The 18,310-nt window shown below is 38.5% G+C and overlaps 1 protein-coding gene across 6 annotated transcripts in view; it reads left to right on the plus strand.

Annotated features, from left to right (window-relative positions):
• Positions 1-17,991, plus strand: part of ccser2b (coiled-coil serine-rich protein 2b) — a 53,521-nt gene extending 35,530 nt beyond the window's left edge. For 3 of the 6 annotated variants that reach the window (XM_056771207.1, XM_056771208.1, XM_056771209.1), the window contains 2 exons: positions 1,012-1,107; positions 12,581-17,991. In XM_056771207.1, the coding sequence (XP_056627185.1) occupies positions 1,012-1,107; positions 12,581-13,303 (819 nt within the window). In that variant the 3' untranslated portion in view covers positions 13,304-17,991. Of the gene's footprint in view, positions 1-1,011; positions 1,108-3,687; positions 3,776-5,060; positions 5,480-5,683; positions 5,724-12,580 lie in introns of those variants that run through there. The other 3 variants (XM_056771210.1, XM_056771211.1, XM_056771212.1) reach the window with 3 other exon arrangements.
• The last annotated feature ends 319 nt before the right edge of the window (positions 17,992-18,310 follow it).

Below are 18,310 nucleotides of genomic sequence, written 5' to 3' on the forward strand. Positions count from 1 at the left end.
GTTTTTATTGATCTATCCTCAAAAGCCAACTATTGTTCAATACAAATGAAATAAAAGATCCCCTTGAAGTTGACTGTTTGCATAATGGTTGCACTCCTGCTCCACAGGTCGCAACAATAAATCTCATTGGTTCCGAGACACGTGAGATTGCCGTCATTGCCGATGTGGTTCTCTCCTCTGCACATGTTCAAAGAGTACTGTGACCTATCTTGGCTAAGTTTACTCAAAATATGAATTGTTTTACTATTGTACATAGCTTTTTGCTTCAGAAAACATTTAATAACACCATGGAATCGTATGGATTACTTTAATTGGGGATATATAGCCGCAGAAATAATTAAGAGACCATTCTAAATGATCCTTTAATCAGCATTTTGAGATGTATTGTGGCCATTCCAGTCCAGTGTCTGTTGAACTTCAACAAAATCAAACCTCAGGAATGACATCCAACAGCAATGTGAATGACTGATAACATGGCAAGACACATGAAAACTGTGATAGAAAAATCAAGGTTATCGCATAAAAAATTATTTTTGTCCTTCATACATGTTCCAATATTACTGTTGCTTTACTTAAAAGTGAATATGAACTTGTTTTCTTTGCAGCATTTGAGGTCAGAGCATCTCTTCTGTTAATTTGACCTGCTTCTCCAGTTTACATTATTTTGCTAATAAATGTCAATAGACACAATGTTTCGCCTGAAATTTGAGAGCAGTATTGTTAGTAATTCACACAATAAGACAAAATAAACAATAAAATCTGAAAAAATGAAATTAGCTTAAATAGGTCTTTATGCAATGCTGTTCGCCCATGAAAGGAATTAATATATACATAAATAGCAAGAGGGTGAGTAAATTATGGATTAAAATGTATTTGTCAGTGAACTATTCCTGAATTACTGAAAAAAATTACTTTGTGCGTGTGCGCATTTTATAGATAAAAGCAACTTTGTACTAATACATTTATTTATATTTGCACTAAAAGAGATTACTTTGTTGTTCCTCCTCATAGTCTTCCCCAGTGGAATGTCACTGCCGGCAGGAGTCTGAGGTTCACAGTGGGTCCGAGCTCCAGGACAAGAGCAATCAAACCCCATGGACACATAACGTGAGTATTTTCCCGGAGAAAAGGATTTAGTTAGGTGATGATCACCTTTATTTGTGATGCAGAAGAGTGTAACGTTTATTTTGCTGGACAGGTTTTCTTAAAGTCAAGCAATGTCATTTCTTACTTAGGCTTGCTTAAAGCTTTTTTTCCTAAAGCAGGAACAAAGTTTTTCTTCAGGGTTATAGCGGACATGGTTTTTGACTCAGACTTTGACAGTTTTATTGTAATAGATCGGAAGACACCTCGTCTGGCGTAAAGGCACTCCAGCATATTTTATTTGATGAAACAGAAGGCTACCTTACCGTCCCCCATTTTTGTATCTGAAGTCTCGCAGTCCAATACAATGTAAACGTAATGCTCATTTATTTAAAGTCAGTAATTGATTAATCATATTAGATATTGAGTTACATTCATCTTCATTACAGTAGTGTACATATCAAACGGACAATACACCTCAAGACACAGATGAATTTAAACCATTTTTACAAAAGAAGACCTGGCATTAAATATGTCTTCTACTAATTTACCGACTTGTGGGTGGGACTCCTTTTATACGTACAAATGCATTTTTAAGCCCCCAAAGGAACAGAAGAAATGAACATGCAGGTAGCCGCCCTGGAGATTGGAGGCCGACCCTCGCGCTTAATCGCAAATGTACAGGTTGATGGATGCTTTTGTGTTTTCTGTTATTGAATTTATTCGCCCTCTCTTCAAATTCGAAACCGGGTATGCGAGGAGAGCGGTGAGCGGACGCTTAACAAGAAAAAGAAAATTGCTGTTTCCGAGATTTAAAGCCCCATGTCTGACCTCACCTGAAGAACGAAATAAAAATGGCGAGAAGGAGAGATGGAGTGAGGGTGGAAGTTATGATTATTCAGACAGACCAAGTGGCGGAGAGAGTTATGATCAAAGACGAAGCAAAATGTTTTCCGTCGCTGCAACTGAACGGCCCAAAGCGGAGCAGGACTGACCGCGTGTCACTTAATGAATTTGCCTGTGTCTTTGTAGTCTAGTTGTCGCTGTCGACCTGTAAGCTCTGATCATGTTCATGGGGATTTTTCATATGCTCTTTTATACACAGGGCATTCTATTTCAACATCTCCAGGCAAAAACAAAAACCTTCTCTACAGGGGCTTTGTAAAGCAACTGAAGATGGGCTGTTTGCACTTGGTCTTGTTTGTGAAATGGGGCAAAAGAATATTATACCCATATGCTAACATTCACAGATCACACGACAGCATGGTAATGACTTTTAGGATCGCAAAATGTTGTTGATGGACAGGTTTTTCAGATACTCTAATGTCACTTTCCACTGAAATTACCAAATTATGGGAACAAATTGTCCCAGAAACATTTTTCTCCCCAGACCTGTCGCTGTCTTGGTGTCCATAGCGGTCTAAAGTACCGTGAAGATTGGGCAAATCAGTCCTGTGAAGATTGCATGTGTCGGCTCCTCCAAGTCTAGGAGTGGGGCGGTAATGTCGAACAACGATGACTTCATATATAGCGATGGACACTCGGCGTTGCCCCGCTTTGTACCGACTCAATATCATTTTTAGTATACTTTTTCATTGCAGGTCATCGTTTCCAAGTCCCTTAATAAAGCTTGGACCACGTTGTCGGTCCATCTGGCTTATTCATTTTTTTCAGATTAATTTTTGCCGTTTTTAACTTTATTGGACACACAGTGATTTTTTAGAGAGGACAGGAAACGAAGTGGATGAGAGAGAGGGGGTGGGGTCGGGGAAAGGACCATGAGCCAGGACTCGAACTCGGGTCGCCCGGGATGCACCGGCACCATATGTCAGAGCACAACATGGACTTTCTGGGGGAAATTTTTACCCGGAGCTTTGTTTTGATCCTGTTCCTTCGGTGGAAACACACCGAGTACTGCCCCAGAGTTCGGGGGGAATCTTCCCGTGGTGGAAACGCCCCATAATAAACTTGTTTGCAATGGTTGTCTTTAGGAAACTGTTATGTCTGCGCAGTACAAACTAAACAAAATGATTAAGAGTTTATAAATATAAAATTAGATATTTATTCAATATAAATTGTTTGTCATAAGTTTAGAAGCACCGGCACTCTCTACCTGTTCGCTGCTGTACTGTACATCACTGTAGAAAAATAAAACCCCAAACCAATGGGTTCAAAGTGTCAAATGGTAAAAGAATATCTGTAGAATATCCTGCAGAAATGTACACAATTAATATTTCCTGTAAACTTCAAGAGAGTGCATGACTTCAAAATCATAACTTGCATTCACAAAACAGTAATTTATGCATTAGGAACATTCAAATGCACTTCCATTGGTTTTCACAGCAACCTGGCAAACTACTGTAGGTATATGCTGCTCAATGCATTTAAAGTGCTCTCATTGGAATTTTCCCACTTCAACTCTTTGTGCAATGTTGTGTAGAAACCATTTTAAGAGGTTGCAGTTAGTTGTTGCAATCCTAACGTCTTCATGTTTAGACCAGAGAAGAGTAATGCTCTGCCCAGTCTGAATCTGGTGAAGGTTAGGTCTTGTTTGTGCTTATTTATCTCTGTGTGTCAGGCTGTCTCTCTCTTTCCTCTATGCAGGGCATGTTGTTTGCCCCTCTCCTTTCTTCTTGGCAACACCCACAGCGGGGGAGCGTGCGGCAATGTGTGCCACGTCACCACCGACAGAGTGAGTCTTTAACCATCTGACCAACCCAACCAGTCTGTGCACCAGCCCCAATGCTTGCTGCATGTCCCCCGACCTCCCCCTTATCCCCACTAGAATCATACATGCATGTCCACTGTCCAATCGTTGTACACTGCTGAATCTGAATGTCCGAGCAAATTCTCCTTCGTTTTGTTGGACTCCGTCCTTTATACGTTTAGTCATTTTTGTGAACTGGATGGACTATTCCTTAAAAGAAGTATTTAACACGAAATTAAAAATTCTGCTACCATTTACTGAATTTTCATATAGCTTTTCCCTATGAAACTGAAAATTAGTTCATAAGAACTCTGTGTTATTTGTCAAACCTTTCAATGTTCTACAATAGCTTTGTAAAAGAGAACCAAGGGAAAGTTACAAAATATTTGTTATGATCTGTTCTGTGTTCCCCTGTTATTTTGAACTTCAAGGTTACTTCCTGTTTGCGTACCATGTTTGTAGTCTTTTGTAGTTTTTCGTGTTAATTCGTTTCCCCGGGTGTTTCTTGCTTCCTTGTTATCCCAGTGTATTTAAGCCATAGTGTTGCCTTTGTTTTTGGTCGATCTTTGTTGCTTGAGTATTACTTTAGTTTGTTTTTTCTCCTTTTATTTAAACACAGAAAAGATCATAACGATATTACAGCTTTCAAATCACATTTAGTAAAAAAAATTCAATTGCACTGTGATTAATGATGACACACCATAAAAACATAATATTTGATGCCAGTGGTATCAGATCTGATGTGACAGATTTTGTTAATATTATTTGAGTGCTGAGTCTAATGGCCTCATCAGATTACACAAATTCAGCCCTATTTTTGCACGATTTGCATGTCGTGGGATGCCTTAGAAATTCGTAAACGACATGGGGTTCAATCGTGACGTCTCGTATAGTTTGTCATTAGAGATGTAATGATTCACTCAGCTCACAATGCGATGTGATTCACGATTCTGATCTCAAGATGCAAATTATTCCCAAATTTTTAACAGAATGAGTTGAGGGAAATTAAAAATGAACACCTGCCCTTTTATTATTTCTTTTTTTTGATCATCTGCATTTAAGTCTGTTTCTCGAACAGCATTCTACAATGTACAGCTTTTATTGTGGTTACGATTAACATCTGCTACGCAAAATAGTCATTCAGCTATTAGAAGTAGCTAAACAGTGACATAATGATAATTTCTATGGGTGAACTGTTTTATATTAGGTCTTCAAATGTATGCACATAATAATCCCTTTACTATTTTTATTTTTATTCCACAAAATATAGATTTTAGCTGAAGAGCACACCATCGAAGCTTTCTTTATGTTTATGTCAACTAATCTTCTACTAAAAAGAACGCTTTAACTGAAAATTCCTTCCACACAAGGCTTGTCAGTAAAAGAGCCTGTGAGCTGCGGTTAAGTCGTGATGACTGCTAATGCCGTCAGATGGCAGCTGTATGAGACTGATAGGAAACGACGTTGGGAAAGAGAGCAGCTAGTTCATTACAGTAGAGCTTTTGATCTGTCGCTGTGGGACCCCTCAGAGAATGATGCCAACCCTTTGACTCCAGGACTCATGTGCTCACTCACTCTTTCTTTGTGTTACTGCGTTCTGTGCGAAGCTTAAGTCCAAGTTTCAGATGCTTTGATGAATGTAGACCTGAATGCACTTCCCTGTTTTTTGTCTTTTTTACTCGTGTCATGTGAGCAAAGAGCCTTGATTTCTGGCATGGCAGGATTGGCTTTTTTACGTGACCTCGTGTTATCATTACAATAAAGTGGTTTGCGTGCATGTTGTGCCTGATAAAGCCACTTCCAGTACTAATCTTTTTTGTGTGTGGATCCTTCATTGACTGTTCTTCTCTTATTGTTTCTCTCTTTTCCTCCTCTCCAAAACTCTGGCAAAAGGAGTGGAGCGTCTAGTACACTACTTCAGAGACACAGCGTGGTATAGTAATGCCTGTCTTTTCTTAAAAACCCCATCTTCCCCTTGGTTTCTCTGTTTGCATGCTCTCTGATTCAGTGTTGTTCAAAGAATTTTATAGCGTACAGTCATAAATGTTTTCATCTCCAGGACTTTCCTTAGAACCTCTCTTCATCTCTCCCTTTCATTCTCTCTCCTATCTTTGACTCATTCCTATGCTTTTCTAAAAAAAAATAAGTTTACATAAAAGAAATTAAGTTGTTTATGTTGTTTATATGCTTATGTTGTGTTTTTAATGTGCTTTAAGTTAACCAAAAATGCCCACGTTAATGACATTGCAACCAATCACATAAACTCATTTGACCCCTGTGGATCACCAGTTTGAGGCATAAATATGCAATGATGGCGTATAGATTCGGGCTGAATCGATTGTTGCACTGCTGTGTATGATCTCAGTTTCACTTTCAGTTTTAGCAGCGTCTGGAACTGCCAAGAGAGTGGAGGCGGGGCTAATTTACATATTCATGTATCTGCAAATTCTTAATGAAGCTGAGGTGTACAGTTTTATTTCAAGGCAGGAATAATATTTTCACAGGAAAATTTTATTTTAATGATCAAAGTTAGTTTTAAAGGATAAAATTATGGACCGCAGGGGACTGTAAGGTCCCAGAGAAATAAAAAATGACAATGCCTATTTTTCATGAAATATTACAGCGTTTACTGTAAATAGTTGATCAATGTGGGTCATTCGCTTTTTAAAATCCACATGTCCTCATAATCTTTAGTTAAAATCTGACGTATGTTGGGCGGCTTGGGCGGAGCCTCAATTAACTCCTCCCCTTCAACTTTCAGTCTGCTGCCAGTTCCATTTCAGAATGCAACGACTGTAATGATGCATCAAATCGCAGAGAAAGACGAAAAGCCACGACAACTATTTTTCTCAATAGAAATTCCATCTCACTCAGAAATGCCTCAAAATATGGAAGTTAAAACGATCGCAACTTCTGGTTCAAGGGGACTTTAAGTAACTGGCTGATGCTTATTTTCAAAGTAAGATGTAGATGTGCGTTCCCTGGGAATCGAACCCATGACTTTTGCACAGCTAAAGGAATACTCAAACTGCTGGATAGGTTACGTAAAGGCTTTGTTTTTTTGTGGTATTATTCATATTTCAAGCCATGAAATAATTCTGATGACTGATCTTATTTGTCAACATGTTCCTTCACCTCCTTGAAGAATGTTTTTGTGTCAAAGTTTAAGTAGGGAACACTGAGTGCATGGAACATTAGGTGTAATTATGGGATGTGCGTTAAAGCTCAACAGTTTGTTCCTTTCATCTCGTTGCCATTTGAACACGTAATTCTGCCTGAAATTAAAAATTAAACCTGTTATTGAGTTCCTGGCTAGAGATAGCGACATTTTTGTCATTTAAAAAACTTCAGAACGTCCGGGCTGGAAGGGGAGGTTGGCATTATTCAAATGCATGTTTGGAGATTGTTTTGGTGTGAGTACATTGAAATTAATTTTAACAGCATTCCTGGCACACTGCAGGGTTATGTTCATGATGGAAAAAAGGTTTCAGACTGGAGGGAGATAATGTAGAGAGGGCTCTTCATCTTGCCATGAATCTCGTGCCAGTTCTCCCAATTTTGCTGAAACTTTTTCCTTTCTCGCCTTGGAATGTTTTTCTCGCTTTTGCTCCTGTTTTTTTTCTTTGCCCCTCTGTCTACTTTTACCTCCTTATCTACTTTCTGCTCCAGGACGCTGTGTCACCTTTTTTCAGCTGCCTGGTTTTAATTCTTTGTGAGCTGTCATAAATTATGTATGAAGCGCACCGCACACCTACACTAAGCCTTCTTCTGAATTTTTGATGGGGTTAGGCTATGGGGGGGGGGCTCTCATGTAAGGCCGGCTGAGACTTCGCCCCCTTGGACAAACCTCTCTCTCATCCATTCTGAACCACAGACTGTGAAAAAACAGCTAAAGATTATATTTGAGGAGAGGACTGAGGCTAGGAATTGACACGGAATGTGCACGATAAGCCCAATCAATAAAACAAGCACACAGCATCTTCAAAATACTGCATTGCACAGAGAATGGTGGAAACCATTAGGTGGTGCAATGGACCAGCTAATGCTTCCTGATGAAGAAGAGAAGTTGGAATCACACTATTCCATAGCAGACACTGCAGGCCATACACATACTGTATATGAAATGTAAGAATGTTTTGTAGTGGGAATGTTTTCGTTATTCTGGCTTTGTGATGACAACATCTTTGTCAATGGAATGAAGAACTCTTCTCAAACGAGGATTCTTACAAAAATGGCATCATCCCTTTAAAATTAATTACATTAAAACATCTTTCCCTAAAATTGTCGTTTGTTTACAATTATTACCCTGCAGTCACGGTAGGTTGAGGGTCAGCGCTGAATTTGTGTAGCTCACACATGCACATTTCATGTCATTTCATTTTTTGCAGTACTTAGTTTATCCACAAGGGGGTAATCATGCCCTAGGGGTCAATTCACCTTAAGACCTGCTTAACTGTTCCTTACACACCCCTGCAGTCCAAGACAAGTAATGTTATTTTGTCGCAATGCAAATGCGTTGAATGCCTGAGTCAAATGCAACATACTTTTTCATTTTTAGTTCAACTATTAAACATTTCAAGAATAAAAGTTTATGTTTACATAATATATGTCTGTGAAGAAACACATATGGAAATTAATAAATGTTTATATAGAATTTAAATTCTATATAAATATGAATATGCGCATGTTACTTATATACATGTAAATACAGGAGAAAATAATGAGAATAAGGAGTCGTGTCTGTTCTCTCACAGCTCTTCTCTAAGGCTGCGTCCAAATACCCCCACTTGTGGTCTTGCACTTGACCACTTGACTACTTCCATGACGTATTTCACGTTTTTGGCCCTAGTGTTCTTGTGGGCGTGAAGATCCCAAGTGAGCATGTAGTATTTCTAACCCGATGGGACACAATCAGCAATACACACATATAATGTTTATTAATGGGGTGTTTCTAAATATGAGATATAAAGCAGTTTGACAAAAAGCATAACTCTGTTTTCACCAATAAAATATGTAACACTATGTTTTACTACGAAATTGTATGTAATATCTAATTATATAGTCAAGTCAGATTTATTTTTATAGTGCTTTATTTGTATTGGATCAAAACAGCTGTACACAAAATACTAAAACAAAACAGAAACACGAGTTAGCCAAACATAGATTAAATAAAGATATAACCTTTAAAAGTAGTAGTTTACATACACTGAAAAGCAACATCTCGCAAGACCTGAGCAAAAAGTCTCATGATTCACATCCAGGGGCTCGTTTCAATAAGGAAGTTCAGCCAACACCGAGTTTAAATCTGAACTCTGAGTTGATTTACTCAGAAAATCGCTACTCTGAGTTTTCAGTTTCAGACCAGCTGATTTGGGTTAGTTCAATCCAAAGTTCACCCTGGGTTACGCGCGTGGACCATGGCGATGAAAAGCCATCATCAATTGAGTGAAGATAGCACGATTCACCATGGCAACGGCACGTGACAAAAAGCGCTCTGTTCATTTCTCGCCAAACGAATTGGATGTACTGTTACAAACGTACGGTGAATATGAGAACATATTTAGAATAAAGAGCAACACAGCCGCAGCAGCAAAATAAAAAGAGTTGGCGTGGGAGAAAATTGCTTCACGTGTTAATGCGCAAGTTTATATGTCAATCACTTTTATATTTATTTTGTTGAAACTGTGAAAATGGGAATTATATTTTACTCTCTCGCACTCATGTAGGTGCAATCCTTCTGCAATAAAAAGATCTAGGCAGCAGCTGAATATGAAATACAATAACATCATTCTTTCAGGAAAGTTTAAAGAAATAAAATGCTCTTGCTAGTAGGATGCCTGATTGGGAAATGTTAAATATACTACTTAAACTGGCCTTAAAAGGTAAGATAAAACGTCCAAACCGTGCCTCACAATTCTCTACCGACATAAATGTAACTTTCTGCGAATTGATGCAGCTTCCTCATCTACGGGTTCCTGAATTAACGGACATGCCATTCTAAGGTCTTTGTGACTAAATAGAGCTCGATTAAGAACACGAATAAATAAACAAATGGCGTATGCAATTTCAACACCGCTCATGCTTCGAAAAGGGGTGAAAATTGTAACAAACCCTGGGTTTGTGGAATAAAACCTGCTCCCGACCAGGTTAGGTTCACCAGGGGCGTAGCAAGCTTTTCAAAAGTGCGGGGGATGGATGTGTTTTGTTTGTAAACAATGAAAACCTTGAACGTAATGACAGAAAGGTACAAAAGGTATAACATACAAGATATAAAAAGCTTCCCATTTAAATGTGTGATACTAGTAAAGTATAAAAACACATTCGGAACACACAGAAAATAAGTCAAAACTCTGTTGTGAAAATACACAACCTTGCTAATGAATCAGAAAAACTTTAATAATCACAGGGGGGAAGACAGTGGAAAGCTTGATAGTGACATTTGTCTGACAGGACTGTGACCGCTAAAGTTTGCTTACTTGCACCTTAAAAAGGGGAGATATAAAAAAACGCCCACGCAAAGCTTTTTCTCTGGTGGTATAAATAATGTAACAATTTTCTGTTTTTAAACATTAAAATAATATACACTTTTCGTTCATAGTTCTTCAACAGGTACAATCAAACATAATAGGTAAGTATCCACAAAAGTATTCAGCTAAACAAAAAAAGCAATGTTCAAAATATCAAAATCAATAAACCCATAAATACAGTGCTTAACAAGGACAATTTGTCCCTCCTCCTCGTCAATTCCCTGCCTTCTTCATCACAGTTACTTTATACATTGCATGCCACATAAATAACCCAATTTAGCTATTTCTGAACAATATCCCAATTTCCAATTAGCATTAGTCTAAAAACTAAATATAATTCAGAAAACACTCGACATATCAACAAAACATAAACAGAACATCTCCCCAAACACATATCAAGGTTATTTAAAAACTTTGAAAGCATAAACACTCATTCAAAGTCGCTGGAAAAGAAAGACGTAAATAACCATAACCGTTCCCGCCTCCTCAGCACGAGCTAACCGATAAATCTAACACACCAAGAGAGGCGGGACTTAAGGCAGAACAGCCAATCACCATCCGGTCACACTCAAAGCCGGTGTTCTGATTGAGTGGGAGGGGAGAGGAGAGGAAGCAGCCGCATCGAGCGCAGACACAGAGCGGACAGAGAAACGCTGGAGTGACTGCTGTAAGGCGTTTTGTAAAAACTGCTGAAAAACTGCAAAAAAAGTGCGGGTGTTTAACCCTTTCACCGGGAAAAGTGTGGGTGTTAAAACACCCACATCCCCCACGGTTGCGACGCCCCTGAGGTTCACGGAGTAGTTTACTCACTCGGAGTATAAGATACCTTGATTTCTGAAATGGGCTTGACTTACCCTACGGTCGGGGGCTTGACATACCTCGCGTTCTGAAACCAAGTATTCCGTTTTCTGGGGTTGACTTACTCTGAGTTTGCACTTACCCTGCTTTCTGAAACGGGCCCCAGAACATGATGCATGATGGGAAACGAAAAAAAACAATCAACACCACCGTGTACACAATTTGTGTGTATCACACATGCAGATACTTCCTAAATATGAACATGTACAGTATGTGTACGTATATGCCTATACAAAATAAACATGCACAGTGCACAGACATATATTATTTTATAAACACAAACTTTTAATTCTGGATGCAATTATTCACGATTAATCATTGAACAGCCTTAGTTTCACATGAACACACATTTATTTTAATTTATAGAAAAATATTAAATTAAACCTGGAATATTGACACTTTTTAAAAATGAAAATAAATCTGATCTTCAAATTTCTTTTTAATCATTTTTTGATTTTTTAGGTCTGATTATCTGATATATTGTATCACAAGGCAAGTGTTTTGTCTGTGTACCACTAAAAGGTTGATTTACTATATATTAGTAACGATATCAGAACAACATGTTTCTCCTTAGTAATTCATGCAAGATGCTGAGTAAAAATATAAACTACATAGAATTTTTTAATCTCCAAACCGATTGCCTGAATTTTTTCTTGCTGTCAAAATGATCAGCATGTTACAGAAGCTCCCCATAGTTTATGTTGTATTTAACTACAAAATATTCCTTTATTAAGTCTTTAAACAGAGGCATATGTCCATGCCAATCAAACAGCAGAGCTGACTTCAAAGGCTCAGCTAACAATACCACCTCTGTACTTTGGCACAAATAATTAATTTTGAGAATAGGTTTGGTCCTCCATAAATATCATGTGCGGACAGACCTTTCTTGTGATCCTGATACAGAATAATAAATTGGCAAGAATGTGTCTCAAAAAATATTGTATTTTAGTTTGGATGTTTCGCTATGTGAAAAGGCAACGGATGATTCTAGATTCCAGTCGTATGTTGTTATTTTGAATCGCAGTCTAGTTTGTCAGTCTGAGTGCGTGCACTGCTTTGATAGTGACCTCACCACCTTCCGTGTTGGCTCACATCATTGCTAATAAGTGCAGAGACACTGATATTTTCCCCACTCCGCCAAGACGAGTCATACTCAAAGAGCTGTGAGAATCAAAGCCCTCCCAGACATCTTGTCATGTGTGAATGCTTCACTCTATCTTACACAACTTTTTAGATTCATGTGAAGTTGTGTCGGTCCTCGAAGTTTAGGAATAAAGTAGTATATGAATAGCATCTTATGAAAGTGAATACAGTGACTTTTTTATAATGCCTGTCTTTATTTACATGAATGCTTATAATTAGAGCAAACATTTTTGATAATATTTCTTTTGTTTCTTCCAAATAGTCTCAGATACTACAAGCTCCCAGATTCATACCCAACAGGCTCCACACCAATGAAACACTATCAAGTTCAGCCCCTACAAAGGCCCATTGTGACAATGTGGATGCCCAGTCTGGTCACCGCCCACTGACGCCCTGGTTCTGTTCTTCAGATCTACAGAGTCCTGTTTCCGTTGAGTCTGCCCCAGTTTGTACCGTACCAATGGTTATTATTCCTGCTTATAGCACTACTGCCTTCTCATTAAGCACATTGCAGAACTCTGATCCTGATGAACTCAACCTCATGGGCACCGACCTTAAAATCAGTAAGTCAGCAAGCCCATCAGATCCTAGCAACCCTTCCTGTAGGTTAGATAAAAGTACTCAAAAACGTCCCTTGGCAAGAAGCAGTTTTCCAACCGTGCCACCACCCAACTACATTAAGAGAGCTACAACACTCATCAAGCCCCAGGAGGTACAACGCGTCACCACGACGACAGGAGCCCTGGGTAGGCTGGGAAATGCAGCTCCGTCTAGGACAAGACATCACCTAGCTCATAAACTACAATGCATAAACCCAGCGAGTCGACCTCTGACGCATGCCACCCCTGCAGCACTGATATATACCCAGAAAAACCAAGAGTTTATACAGTCTCAATCTCACAAGGATCCAGAGATCAGTTTGGCCCGACCCCGTGCATCCCTCCAGCCCAACCATTCCCGTCTTCCTAAACCAAAGACCCAATGACCCACAACAACCCCCTCGGTCCCTTTTTTCCATCTCCACAGCTTCTGTAATTCTAGATAAGCTAAGCTTTGGACACACCAGAATGCAGCAAAGCTGCAGCTTAAACCACGCTTGTAAAGTGTCATTGATATTACAGTATTCTTTAAACCTGATTGAGCATGCTGCTCTGTTTGATCCGCTGGGCTCTCCAGATAAATAATGTACTCAAGGTCACACTCGAAGCTATGCACATTAGCCTTCAAATCAGGAATTCCGTTGTATAAATTTGCGCAGTTCTAAACACGGCAGGTCTGTCTACCGTTGCTGCGAGATGAAAGCTATGTAACACTTCAAAATAATCGTGGTCTAGAAATTCTATAGATGCGTGAGTTGATTTGCAAGATTCTCACGTAATAATACATAGTGACGGATCCCCAAGAACCGTGAATTGTGCAGGCAAATAGTTAAAGAAAACCACACACCAAATCTTCAGTGTTGTAGTTGCATACCTTTCAATACACAAGCCTACCAATATAGATTTAGACTAACCTCATCATATGAAGTCACAGTCAACTAAAACGCTTCCTTTCGTCTGTTATCTACTGTTTATTAAACATGAAAATTGTTATCACTAGTTCTAAGTCATCCACTTGATCTGAATTAGAGATAACTGACCAATCTATTGGAACTTGTGGACTTTCTGTCTTCCGAATGTATATTTTAGAGCAAAACCACTGAATCTAACTATTTCCCCTCTCGCTGTGCCCCATTTAAATACATATAACAAACTAAAGTACTATTTCCTTGCATCAGATATTGCTCCTGTGAAGGAACAGATCAATTATGTCATACTCTGTCTGACATAATCGATTTCATTACTGATGAAATCATGCTACGTGTCGTTATTGTCCATGCTACAAATTTTGAATCTGGCTCACAGGACTCCTTGAGTTTGCATTTCTGTCACTTAACTACCGCCACATATGGTACATGTGAGATGTGGGCTACGTTGCAGGGTGTCCACTGAGCGTCTGGTCCTATTACGTTTCATTGTATCTTTTTGCTTGCCTTTTTTCCTTGCTGCTACTGGAAGGATTGTGTCCTCCAGGCTCCCACCATGCAGTGTTCAAAATGCTAAGTGGAATTTAGCAAGACTTGTGTTGCAAGAAGCCTTGAATAGAATGTAAAGTACAAAAAAGATCAAATAATATGCTGGTGTGAAGTGTGTTGACCACATACGGTGAGGTAGTGGGAAGTGCTTGACATGGTCCTGACAATTAAATTACCAAGTAGTATATGTTCTCGGAACAACTTGTTATTAAAAAGTAAGAGTTTGTGGCTAGGTTGAACAATATTCCTTTAACCGATCATTAGTTAGTTTTTGGGTTAGGACACTTTTTGTATGATTACAGTGTTGTTTTTGGGCCAATATTGTACTTCGTAAAAGGATGACATCTATTTGTTCATCAAAATATAACCACATGAAACAGAACAAGGAGCTTGGTAGCTTTTTATGTAAAGCCATAATAACATATCTTAAGGCCTTCTATTATGTACAGGGCATATCTAACTATAATGTAAAGTGCAATACACACAGTAAGTGCTGCATATCTTGTAGAAGCCCAGACTTAGGGTGTTTCTTCGTACGCCTAAAAATATATAAAAAGCTTACGTTTCGCATGAATTCAACATAAAAACAATGAATAAACGATAGTCATCATTGGCATACATTTGTATGCAATTCAAGATTTGGCACTCCATACCAGTATGACTAGTGTGTTGAACTACTTTAATTTTTAAACACAGTCATCAGATTGATTAAGATTCTTCTCTCAAAATGAAAAAAAAAATTGGAAGTCAGTTTGTAAAGCAGCTCAGCAGACTTAGGTGAAAGGAAAAGGTTAAGCAAGAAATATTGCACACTTTTCTGTTCATAAAGAAAATACTGCCCAGGCTTTGACATGCCAGCTTCCTACTTTCATTCCACTTCTATTCACATCAAGATTCGTCCCCTTGGCTGTCTGATTGCCTTCGCTTGCCGAACCAAACACCGTGGGACACAGTTAGTTCAGCCAGTGTTTTATCTGCTGCGAATCCATCAGGTCCATCAGTCAACACTATCTCACCTCGCCTGGCAGCTCACGTGTACCGCTGCATCAATGCCTGCGAGTCAAACGGTTTATCTCTGTGTGTCAGTCCACCTTATCATTTACATCTCAGAAATCCTTTTCCACTCCAAAATGCACCTAGATCTCCTCTAATGAGGCTGTCGAGATGACACCCACCTTGCATCAGATCCTGAGGACATTAAAAGGGGTTTGATGATAATACGGTGAAAAGGAACCCAAGAGAACTTGTGAAGCCATGGATAGATTAGACCCAAAACCCTCAACCTAATCCCTAAATCCTCCTCAACATGCGCCCACCACAAAACGCTCCCATCACCACCTCTGCGCTCCACTTCTGTCCCTTGCAATTGCTGGAGAAAGTATATACTTGAGTGCGTTGACGTGACCTCTCTGATGGACCCGAGATGAGATGGCGCTCTTTGCTAAAGTGCCCTGGAGTGAAGATTATAGTCCATGTTGATGGAGGTTAGTATCGCTCTAGCTGGAAGCCAAAGCAGATACAGGCTTATCCTTCATTTACTACTGACAAAGCATCATGGGACAGTTGTGTCAATACATTTCATGAATATCAATTCTGTTTATATTTTACATCAAACTTTCTGCAACAGTTTTCAGATATACGTGATCCTGGACCACAAAACCAGTCATAAATCATAAGTAGCTCAAGTATATTTGTAGCAATAGCCAACTATACATTGTAAGAGTGAAAATATTCGATTTTTCTTTTCTCCTCAAAATAATAAGGATATTAAGTAAATATTGTTCCATTAAGATTCTTTGTAAAGTCCCCACTGTTAAATATATAGAAAGTGTATGTCTATGAGTGGATGCGGCAAAATTGTGAATAAATGGCTTATGACTGTGTATTGATCCTGTGGTCCAGAATCACATAGACTATTTTATTTCGGTTGTACAAATTTAAAAAACATCATATTTATCCAAACAAATGGATAGTCCGACTCCAAACTTAAGCCATTGGTTGAACCAATGGTACTACATTCTGTCGGTCGTTATATTCCATATGGTATCAAAAGAGTCAGAGAAATCACATTCACTCTTTAGTGTAGATACCACACTATGAAGAAGCTTTTATATTGTTTCATGAATTAAGGAGTTTTTAAGTACATTTAAATATGCTTTGAAGAACATTCCCATATTTTGGGAATACACTTTCAAAACAAAATAAATTATGCATTTCACGTGCAGTCTGATCAACTTGTGCTTTCTGCTCTTCTGCAAACTCGATTTGCTTCCTTATCTTAGACTAGATTCATTTAGCTAGAATTGTACTAGATCATAAATTTGGGGCGCTATACAGTTGGGTTGGTTTCATGCTGTTTTGGATTGAAGAAACGCAGTTCTGACTGCTGAAGCTAGAATAGTGTAGGCAGAGGAGTCTTGAGTTTCCTGTATTAAAAATGCAGTACATTTTCAAATAACTACTGAACTCTTATGTGGAGAAATACAGGATTATCAATACTAAAACAATCACTGCTGTGTTTTTGGTTTACTTTGTTATGCTACTTTTCATCCGGATGGTGCCATTGCCCAATCTGGCCATGTGTGAAAAGAAATCCTAAAAAATTGATGGTAATCCGCTGAAATGAAAATGTTACCATTTGGCTTGTTAATAGAAACACACATTCTTAAAAATAAAGGTGCTTAAAGGGTTTTTCACGCGGTGGATCTGTTTCTTACCTTTCATAATCTAAAGAACCTTTTTTTGGTTAACTGAAAGGTTCTTCTGATGTTAAATGTTCTTAATGGAACCATTTAGACAAAAAAAGTGATTCTATGACATTGTGAAGCACCTTCATTTTTAAGAGTGCATGTCAGTTCTAAGCACCAGAGGGTGAAAAGGAATGTAAATGATCCAGACCTTTTTTTACTCAAAATGGATGTACATGAAAATGAGAAAGTGATACACTACTGTCCTTAGAAGGGTGTGGGTTTAGTTTTTTGAAGTACTAAATGTCACATTTATTTTACGTCTGAACACACACATTGAAATTGCATTTGTGGTCTTACCATTGCTTTTAAGTGTTAAATAATATATGAATTACTTGAAACTGTGTGTCTGTAGCTATATACTCACATTCATGTCTTAAGGTGGTCATTTGAAACACTTGTTTATTGGTGAGATGGGGTTTTGGCCTGTGATGATTTGATGCATGCAAACTTTAATGGCAAAAAATATCACTGTGTGTGTCATAATGTCTTCTTGTAGTATGAAATATTCATGCAGCAACATGTTACAACATAACTCTAATGCATAAACGCATTCATTTGTTCTCAGCTCATGTTTTTATTGTACTTTGTTGTGTCCTTTCTACTGATTTAATTTGTGCTAACTGAGAATGCATTAGTAAGATAATGCTCTGCTCTGTGATGTGGGATTCAAATAATTTATTTGTCGATTATTTGCAAAAGGGTGTACATTAAAAATCACTGATGGAAAATCCCTTAATCAGATATGCACTTTAAATGTAAAGATGGGAAATAAATGGTGATATTCTCTTTTTCTTTTCTCTTTTGGCGTCCAAGTGTCCAAGAGCGCTGAATAAAGATACCATTACAAGATTTGAGTGTCCTATTATGTTGCTTTGAGTTTGTGTACCACCTACATGGGCTTCATTAGCTCTCCACAGCGCTGTGTTCATATCTCTCCGGGTGTTATTTTCCAATGTCTGGATATTAACTATTTTTATCCTACCACTTTAAGAACATATGTGAGATGAGGTCCGCTGAGGGCAGCGGGACGTACAACTATTGATGGTGACAGAAGAGTGAGAAATGTTATGGCAGTAGAAACTGCTTACCAAGAGTGTGAAATTGAGCCTGGGCCGTTGGAATAAACATCAATGCTTACACATAGATTTTTAGGTGTTGCAATATCTTA

The sequence above is a fragment of the Triplophysa dalaica genome, chromosome 17 (genome assembly GCF_015846415.1).
Source record: "Triplophysa dalaica isolate WHDGS20190420 chromosome 17, ASM1584641v1, whole genome shotgun sequence".
NCBI lineage: Eukaryota > Metazoa > Chordata > Actinopteri > Cypriniformes > Nemacheilidae > Triplophysa > Triplophysa dalaica.